The following is a 10618-nucleotide window of genomic DNA, read 5'->3' on the forward strand; positions in this document are numbered from 1 at the left end:
CTTGTGTGTATATCAGTTTATGCCTAACTTGCTATCTGCTAACTTTCTTTATTTGAATACATTTCGGAGAGGTCCAACATATTCAAATTATATTATGATCATTCGACCGTCGTAGTGGCCGGCGTCCGACGCATTGACAATGGTTTCACCGACATCTCATTCTTGGTAACCAATGCCCATTCGCTTGGTAACAGTTTAGACCTTTATTTTTTGTTTGATTAATTGTTTATGTGCTATGGATTAACTGTTTATTCTCACAGGAACAGTTTGCACATTTCTTTATTTATTATATATTATTACTGTTGTCTCTTAAACTGGTGTTTTACTCACTCAACATGTGTTGTTGACAAAAATATATTTTATACGCATTTGTAGGTTATCAGCTTGGTTGTTTAGCAAGATGAAGATCACGTAGAGATGCCCTTTTAGGATACAAATTTAATCGATCATTGTTGTAATTTCTTTATACTTGATGTACTTAATTGTAATTGTTTTATTTAAATAAATTAAATAGATTCTGTCATTTATCAATTTGCATGATAGTACCTTGAGAACTGTGAGCAATCGGCTCACGCCCTGACATTTCCGCCTTAGGTTGAGTTGTGACATAGCTATACCTATTTGAAACCACTTCCACGATTAACACACGAAGAACTCAAACTCACAACCCTAGAAAAGTACTCATAAGGTTAGGGCTAAAATAACATAATAGAAAAACATGCATCTTGAAAATTACTTTTAGCCAAAAGAATTAAATCACAAAATCTCTAAACTAATAACTACAACGAAATCAAAATAAACCCATCTAGGGGTGCAAACGAGCCGATCCGAGCCCGAGCTCGACTAGGCTCGAGCTCGGTTCGTTTAACTTACACAGAGCTCGAGCTCGAGCTCGGCTCGTTTCGAGCTCTATTTTCAAAGCTCGAGCACGGCTCGTGAATGGATTTTGAAGCTCGAGCTCGGCTCGGGCTCGACTCGTTTACTATTTATCAATTATTTTTTATATAATTATAATTATTTATTTATTTCTTTATATTATAGTTAATTTATAATAGAGAAAATATATTATTTAGTTATTTTTATTTATTTTTTCATAACATTATATTTATTAATTAATAATTATTGAATATATATTTTTAAAAAATTATATAAATGGCAGGCTCGTTTAGGCTCGCTAGCCGGCTCGAGCTCGGTAAGTAAAGCTCGGGCTCGGGCTCGTTTATTAAACGAGCTTATTTTAAGGCTCGAGCTCGGGCTTGGGCTCAATAAAGCTCGGCTCGATCGAGCTTTTTAACGAGCCGATCTCGAATAGCTCGTGAACAGCTCGGCTCATTTACACCCTAAACCCAGCCCATAAAAACCCCACAACTATTACAAAATTAATATAGTCCTAAACATAAATCAACCAAAAATCGTAACCGTATCAACATAAGAAAAAAACCAATTCCATACCTGCAACGATGAAGATTCCACAAACACTTCTGAGCATGATTCGCAACACATAACAACATATGCGGATAAAAAAAATTTAGAAAGAAGAATCGAACACACAGAAAAACCCTAAACTGAAAGCATTCGAAATAATTACTGATAATGAAGGCACATATAACCATTGATCAATCCATAAAACATAGCGATGCACACCATCTACGAAACACAAAACAACACTATTCATATAAGCTAAACATAAGTAAGACACGGCAATAGCCGGACATAGCACAGAATCTGCATTGGCAGAATTTTTTTGAAACAACGATTAAGAAAAGAAATAGTAATATGGTGTTGTATGCCTATTCTATGAGTCTCGATCACAACAGGAAGTCAACAAAACCACATGCAGTCTAAAATGAAGTTTTACAGTAATTTGAATCTGGTTTCCGTCCTCGTTCATGTCATTGATTTTCCCCTAAAAGAAAAAAAATGAGATGAGGAAGAGTGTGTTGAAAATACGTTCATATCGGTGAATGCAGAGGTGTGACAGGTGGAAGAAAAAAGGAGTACACGTGTTTTATTATGAAATAGACCAGGAAGACATGTCTGATGACAAAGTGTATAAACAAACATAATAGACATAGATAGTAGGGTACAACAACTAAAACGATAAGTTCAACTACGAATGCATACTTTTTGACGAAATTGTTAATATATAAATTTAGTCTTCATCATCAATTGTTGTTTTTCTTATTATTTTTTTGTTTATGAATAAGAAGAATTTGAAGTTACGTAATATGAAACCGAATATGGGTTGTAAAAAAAATTCAGATGTGTGTGAAAAAATTAAAGACATGTGAGAATAAGTTAAATATAGTGGTAAGAAACTGAAAATATTTAGGAAGAATTTGAAGATGTATAGAAAAAAGTTGAAAATATGAAGGAAGAAATTATAGTTGTGTAGGGTGAATTCGAGAGATGGGAGAAAATAACTATAAACCGGAGTGAGAATATATTTTATTCTTTGATTAACTATATTAGTTATTTAGAAAAAATTTGGTTTAATTAATTATATGTATATGGATTATAATAATCCCACCTTTAATGAGTTGAGCAATTATAATCCCACCTGAGTTATTTTCCTCTGACAGTCCCACCTTTTCCATGTTTTTAGTTTTATGATCCCCATTTAAAAATAATTAACGGGGTTAACTTTTCGCTGATGTGACTATATGAGTTGGCATTTAAAAATCCAATGTGGCTTTTATTATTATCTAAAATTAAGTTTTTTATCTGCTCGTACGGTCCTCCGGCCAGAAAGATAAACACATTAAGGTTTGTACCGACAAAAGGTCCAAGAGACCGCCGTGTACGGTTGTCTGCGCATACTGTGATATAGTTTTACGATGTGCAAGACTGGCTTGGGTATGACCGGCCAAGTAAAACTGTGGGCTGGCTTATTAAAAAAGCTAAATCCGCCATTGATGATCTTGCTGAGCTTCCGGCATGGAAACCCACTGCAACTCCAATATCAAGAAACACAAACCCTAATTCTTCAGTTGTGAATTTTGAGCAGAACCCAGAACAATTGGGTCAATTTGAGCAACACCCAAATGATAATATTGTTGATAATCAACTAGGTAGTTCTCAGAGTTCAAGTTTTTTTGCCTCCTTCACTTGATTCCGAAACACTTGTGGTGGAGGTGGTGCCTTAGCTACTCCGGCGGTGGAATTAGGGTTCCAATCTATAGTTTGGGGTAATATGGGTGAGGGATGCCACATAATAACCCTATAAAGAAAAAAAAAGCCACGTTGGATTTTTAAATGCCGACTCATATAGCCACATTAGCAAAACGTTAACCCCGTTAATTATTTTTAACGGGGATCATAAAACAAAAAACATGGAAAATGTGGACTGCTAGAGGGAAATAATTCAGGTGGGATTATTATTGGCCAAATCATTAAATGTGAGATTATTTTTAATCCAATAATCCTTAATTATATTAGTTGAGAGAGGATATATTTTATGTTGCTTTAACGCTATGTTCGCAAGTTCATTTTTAGATTAAAAAACAAATAAATGGTCAACATTGATCGTTTCGTTGTAACTTGACCTCTCGCATAAATCATCAAACACACAAGAGAGAACTAAAAAACTAATAAAGACCTCACGAAAACTCAACTCAAACATGATTTCATTTTAAAAAAATTCTCATTTATTTTATTATATAGTTACGCTTCTAAAAAATAAAATAAAAATGATTATATTCTATTTTTTTGACATATTACATATAATAATACAATATACTATTACGTACATAAATTCGATACAACACTATTACACACACACACACATATATATATATATATAATACAATAATATTACATATATATAATACAATAATATTACATATATCTAATACAACAATATTATTATGACATATATGTAATATAACACTATGACATATGTAACGCTATGCCATATACTTACATGTAATATAACAATATTACACATGTGTAATACAACAAGATTTCATATATGTAATAATATAACAATCACAAAGTTTTATATCGTGTAACCAGGTTTGTACGTTGTTACCCTATATAAAGAGAGTTGCAATAAAACTTCAAACACCAAGAAAGCCTAAACCATTTGCAATGGATAGACAACTAAATCGTGAGTGGGTTGAAGCACAACAAATTGTTATAAGCACAAACCTCATTGCAGCAGCAAAGAAGCACTTACAGTTCCTTGAAGTTGTTCATAAGTATGGAGAACTTTTTGATGGTCCACTTCTTGAAAAGGCGATTTTTAGGTACACTAATTATCTTCTCATTTCACATTTAAGTTTTCAGTAAATCATTTTGATGAATGCTTGGATGCAGGTACAAATACCACTGGCTTCCTTTGCTTTCTGAACATACCGAGTCGTCCCAACTTCCAAAAATCCCGTTAGTTGTACCACTTGATTGCGAGTGGATTTGGCATTGCCACAGGCTTAATCCGGTATAATTCAAAAGCTAGATTTATTTAGGTTGAGGTTATATAATTTATAACTCTTCGCTTTTGTTGATTTTTAACACTTAATTTCATTTGGTTTGAAGGTTCGCTATATGGTTGACTTTATTGAGTTGTTTGGGAAAATACTTGACCCTGATTGTGTGGTAGTCTCCTCCATTGATGGAGCTTGCAAAAAGCAGACTGAAGATATATGGAAGAAAAAGTACCCACAAGAAGCCTATGAACTAGAGTTTGGATTTAAGAATGACAATCAAACCCTATCGGCGAACTTACAAAGCACTAACTATGATCTAGTTGCAGCCGTCACAAGGCAAAGTTCTTTCTTTCACAAGGTGAAATGGTTCAAGTTTATTCCATTTAACACATTATTTTTTCTATTTTTGTTTTAAACTTTTAATATTTACATATGAAATAGGTGTCATGCAGTATTTTCAAGGAAGATCTCTATCTTGAGGAGGCAGTTAAGAGATATAAAGGATTTTTGCATCTTGTTAGTAAGAACATGGAAAAGAAGTTGGACAACCCGGTTGTCCCAACTTATGATATTGACTTAATATGGCACACACATCAACTCTCTCCTCGCTCTTACTGTAAGGATGCCATAAATTTAGTAGGTCAGGTGTTACACCATGATGACAATGACACAGATCAGTCAAAAGGCGGAATGTTGGATGTTGGCATCAAAACAACAACGCAGCAATGGAAAGAAATGTTTGGTTCAGAGTACTTGAGAGTTTTATCAAGGCCAAGTGTGCACATGAAGAAGAGGGCAGATTCGTTTGCAATGACAGGAAGATGTATGTGCCTCCCTGATCAAGATGGGTCATCTGCCATAAATTACTACACCATCAAGGCTGAAGAGGATTCGTCTGAAATGACAACAAGATGTATGATGAAAGCAAGATGTACGTGCCTCCCTGAGCAAGATGGGCCATCTGCCAAATCCGCTATAAATTACTACACTATCAAGGCTGAAGAGGATTCGTCTATAATGGCAGCAAGATGTATGATGACAACAATGAGAAATCCGGAAGAAAGTACTACACCGCCAAAGCTGAAGAGGAGTTTTCTTCAATGACAGCAAGATGTATGTGCCTCCCTGAGCAAGATGGGTCATCTGCCAAATCCGCCATAAATTAATACACTATCAAGGCTGAAGAGGAGTCGTCTGTAATGACAGCAAGATGTATGATGACAACAAGATGTATGTACTTCCCTGATCAAGATGGGTCATTTGAGAAATCCGGAAGAAAGTACTACACCGCCAAAACTGAAGAGGAGTTGTTTGCAATGACAACAAGATGTATGTTCCTCCCTGAGCAAGATGAGGCATCTGCAAACTCTACAAGAAATTACTACACCGCCAAGGCTGAAGAGGAGTCGTCTGGAATGACTGCAAGATGTATGTGCTTCCTTGAGCAAGATGGGTCATCTACAAAATCCGCGAGAAATTACTACACCGCCAAGGCTGAAGAGGAGTCGTCTGGAATGACTGCAAGATGTATGTGCCTCCTTGAGCAAGATGGGTCATCTACAAAATCCGCGAGAAATTACTACACCGCCAAGGCTGAAGAGGAGTCGCTTGCAAGGACCGCAAGATGTCGGTGCCTCATAGAGCAAATGGATGGGAAGAAGTTGATCATAGAGTCATCTGCTAAAGGCGCCATTGAAGCATAATAGTCCTAACGAAAATTAGTTAGCTTTTATTGGTGTTGCAAAAGAGTAAAGCATCTCGTAAGTTTAGCTGCAAATGTTTGCTCTAAGCTTCATTGATATCCCATAAATAAAACAACATCAATTAATTATTGATCATGCTTATTATGTTTTTGTGTTATCAAATAATATTAATGATACATATGATCTAGAACAATTATTTATTTAATAATAGCCCTTATAAGCTCGGACTATCCTTCCATTACTCTAGCAATCATCCTAAGCATCTATTGAGCAACAACATGTCCATCCTCAGTGTTCACATTTCCTTAAAAGCAATGTTTTAAGACCTGGACCGAACGTCGACCCGAACGTCTTACCAGGTCAAAGGTTAGACCGACCCTGGACGGCGAACCAATGTTGACCCGAATGACTCATAAATAATACAAATAGATATATATATAATTATATATATATAATTACTAATATATAAAACATTAGTCTTAAAACATAAATAAGTCTTTCAAAACATACATTACAATCCAACAATCCAAAACATACATCATAATTTTAGTCTTAAAACATAAATATCGTAAAAGTCATAAACCAACATCCAAGTCGACAAGAAAACATAAATAAATTAAAAGTCTTATACCCTTACTATGTCCGAACCTACTAAACGAATTCTCATAACATGGTAAACATGTGTTGCATAGTTATATATAGTTTTATAAACGACAAGGACAACAAATATTGAAATAAATGAAGTAAAACAATATATAGTTTTAAAATAAAATAAAAAAAAGTAAATATATCAAAACTGAGTAATATAAATACATAAAAACAACAAGACATATAGATCTTAGGTTTCAACTTAAAAGATTTATTATTTATGATTTTAATATAATTTTAATACTCTCTATCTAATAAAAGTAATTAAATAATACTCTCTTATTTCCTTTAATTTAATTTGGACATCAAAAAGCCCACCCACCTACTCCCTGCATATTCTCTTCTTCTTTTACAAATCAAAAGCTCAAACACCTCCGTTCGTTGCTGCAATTTTGCCTTGAATCTGGTCCGATCAATTCGTTTTTACCCATCTTTTCTGTGTAAGTACTCTAACAAAATTATTTCAAGGGGTCAAACTTTATCACTGCAACGACCTTAATTACGGAATATAAAACTACTAAACTGAAATTTTGGCCGGCAGGAGGGTCAACAGACACTCCTAACCTCTGTAGTTCCCCCTCTGGAGGTGCGGCTGGAATGGAAGGTAGGTTGAGTAGAAATACCCAAATAGGGTTTAATTTGTGGAGTGGAGCGGCTGGACTGATATTATTATCATTATAAAAAACAAAAGGCAAAACTGCCGATCTGACCGCCGGGTCACCGGGTCCGGTCTGACCGGCGCCCTTGAAGATCGGATGTCCCATTAGAAAATGGGTTTTACACCATGACCCAGACCTGTATTGATGTCGGGTCTAGTAAGATCGGCTTGACCGGGTCGAGTTTCAAAACATTGCTTAAAAGAACATATTCAAAGTACGACAACTAAAAAGTTGGCGAGCTAATGATTTTATAAAGTAAGTAAAGCAATTAGACCTTTGATCAAAAACAGTACTAAAGTTGTAGTGAATTCAAAAATAATACTAAAGTGGCATAATTGAACAAACATAAGTATAAAAATGTCAATTAACTCATTTATTTAAAATAAAATAATATGAAATTAGTTAATACATAAAGTTAAAAATTTACATGAGCTCCAACTCGGGGAGTTAATAACTTACTCTTACGTGTTAAAATCGGCTTAATTCGAGATTTTAGCAAGCTAGGATTCTCAAATAGCTCTGTGATGTGTTGTAAAACACACATATTTCCTTGCTAGTTTATATGTTATTTTGTGCTTAATCCTTAATGAATATTAATTGTTTATCGCATGAAATTATATGTTTTCATTTATTGTAGGTCCTGTTGATTAGAAGGGCATGGAAAAAAAGCCCTAAGAAGTGGAAACGAGGCTTAACAAGGATCAAGAAGAAGCCGGAACACGTAAACGAGCTTGAACAAGTCAAAAAACGAAAATCAGACACCCAAAGGGTCCGGCTGCGCTACACGACCAAGTGAGCCTTGGAGGCCGCACATGGAGGCGTGTTACAACTCCCATCAGCTGCCCAAATCAAGTAACATGACTGTTTTGCCTTATTAGGGGCTGGTCAGGCTGGGTTTTGTATTGTAACTTGTTTTACAAGTTAAAATCATCTATATATAATATAAACACTATAACGAAAAATATAACCTACCAGCCGTCCAAGAAACGTTTCTAAGAGCAGAACTAAGGAGGAGCAGGTCTCGGTTTGTAGTTTGATTCATTGATTGTCGGTTTGTGAATTATTAACGATTTAAGGTTCGTTTTGAATTTTTAAACCACAAAACAAGTTATAATCCATTATTTATAAGCATTTTATCATTTATATCAATATTATATGTTGTTTGTTTAATATGATTGGCTAAACTTGTTTGTATCACCTAGGTTTAATGTTTGACGGTTAAAATAAACTAATTTAGGTTGCGTAACAAGTGGTTGATTGTTTTTCTATTGTCAAAGTACATATTTTGTGATTTAATCCCGTTTATATCTGCTGCCATAGATGTATCTCAAGTTGCGTGAGCCCCGTGTGATTGATTATTGCATGAATTAGTTTGTGTAGTCGTTAAATGCATAATTCAGTTAAAACTTTGTGTGTTGATTGATTGTTATAGACGTATCATTAGGGTTTGAGTCGCATAGATCATTAAAATTAGTAGATTAAACACCTTTGAGTTGGACCGAAACCTTAGGTGTCTTCTTAGTTTAGTCGTTAGTTGATCGGGTTAGTCGTTGCGAGACCATGTGCGGTTTTTCCCACTATCGACTAGGTTAAGTTTATAAGTCGAGTTGTTTTATCCTTAGTGTTTAATTACCCCTTCCTCCTAGGTTTATAATATCTTGAACCTTAGCAAGTCTTGTAGCTTAAACATGGACCAAGTGTTGAGTTATTAGGGTACTTAGAATAAACAACAAAGAATTAAAAGTTAACTTGACGTTGTTATGGTTTTATGGTAAAACTGACTGTAGGGACCCAATACCTTGGCTTCACTTTGTTGGCTCCTCTTTAGAACTCTGGTTTTAACCACATGTCAGCACCCGGGTCATCCTACAGCCGTTAGATCATTCTACCTAGGTTATTCGCTTTCCCATTATCGTTAAATCCCGTTAAGTCTTGTAGTTAGTTTAGTTAAGTTAAGTTAATATAGTTTAAATTAAATTAGTTTTAAACAAATTAATATAAAATCAACTAAATATTAAAAAGTTGGACTTGAAATAGGTTTTATAATCTGAGTCGTTCTCACATGTCTTCGAGTTCGATATCTGGACTTTCCATGTCTTTGTTATACGCTACCGGTACACTTGCCGTTTGTGTGAACTAGGATTATTTGTTTGTTTTTAAAAGCTTAGTTGCGACTCGTGATTATTATTTTTTTATATATTTTCGCACATCATATGTTTGGCGCCGTTGCCGGTTTGAGGCTTATTTGTTTGGGGACTTACCTGTTTTCTTTTTACTTTCTTATTTGTTTTTAGTTTAGTATTAGCCTAGTTTATTTAGTTTTCTTTATAGTCGTATGCGTCATAACAACTAACAAGGACGCCGAAGCTTGAAACGTTTGATAATACTAAGAAAGTCCAGCTTGAGAGAAAGCGTTTTGTTTCACCGACATGTGCTTCTTCTTCTTCTTCCGCATCTTCTACGGATAGGAACATGGGTGACCAACCGCCTAGGGGAGTAGTAGCTGGCTATGGTAGGCCAACACAGAATCCTCATTCTAGCATTACCTTAGCAGGCATCCACATGTTTGTTCAAATCTGCGAAACTTTCAATATCGGGAACATGAATTATTAAGCCATATATCTCTGTATTTTTCCCTTTTCACTTGCTGGAAAAGCCTACAAATGGCTGAAGTCACTACCTGCTGGATCCATCACCACTTGGGTGGGCCTTCAAGAGAAATTCATAACCAAATTCTTTCCGCCATCTAAATCCGCTCGACTCCGTGAGGAGATATGTTCCTTCCGCATGAGATCCGACGAGTCTTTCAGGGTAGTTTGGGAATGATTCATGGACCTCCTTCTTAGTTGTCCACACCATGGTTTAGATAAGTGGATGCAAATCGAGAAATTCTAATTGAGCCACATATCACGTGAGAGAGATGTTGAACCAGACTGCTAACAGGAACCTCCTCAAGAACAAAGATCCCGATAAGTGCGTTGTACTTTTTGATGACCTAGCAGTGAGCTACGAGGGTTCGGGAGCAGAAATTCTTTCACGTCATCGAGAGGAGTACTTCAGGTCGATTCGAACACTAACATGCAAGCGCAGATTGAAACTTTGAAGAGACTCGTTAGAGATCTTGCCGTTAAGAGTGTCGCGAAGTGTGAGGTTTGCTGAGGGGGTTACAACACCATTGACT

General features: G+C 35.5%; 1 protein-coding gene across 1 annotated transcript; it reads left to right on the top strand.

The window, feature by feature from the left end:
* The first annotated feature begins 4089 nt into the window (after window positions 1-4089).
* Window positions 4090-5531, top strand: LOC143530217 (glycine-rich domain-containing protein 1-like). Its single transcript, XM_077025821.1, has 4 exons — window positions 4090-4247; window positions 4318-4438; window positions 4537-4785; window positions 4869-5531. Exons 1-4 carry the CDS (start codon window positions 4090-4092, stop codon window positions 5529-5531), a joined length of 1191 nt encoding a protein of 396 aa, XP_076881936.1.
* The last annotated feature ends 5087 nt before the right edge of the window (window positions 5532-10618 follow it).

Source organism: Bidens hawaiensis, unplaced genomic scaffold, assembly GCF_021521415.1.
Source record: "Bidens hawaiensis isolate Kalapana, Puna unplaced genomic scaffold, B.hawaiensis_p1.1 tig00008861_1, whole genome shotgun sequence".
Classification (NCBI taxonomy): domain Eukaryota; kingdom Viridiplantae; phylum Streptophyta; class Magnoliopsida; order Asterales; family Asteraceae; genus Bidens; species Bidens hawaiensis.

Bases quoted from the DNA above. Each gene is read 5' to 3' on its own strand.
- LOC143530217 (XM_077025821.1), top strand. From the start codon at position 4,090: ATGGATAGACAACTAAATCGTGAGTGGGTTGAAGCACAACAAATTGTT. The intron at 4,248-4,317 runs GTACACTAATTA...GCTTGGATGCAG, and splicing joins CTTGAAAAGGCGATTTTTAG to GTACAAATACCACTGGCTTC. The intron at 4,786-4,868 runs GTGAAATGGTTC...CATATGAAATAG, and splicing joins AAAGTTCTTTCTTTCACAAG to GTGTCATGCAGTATTTTCAA.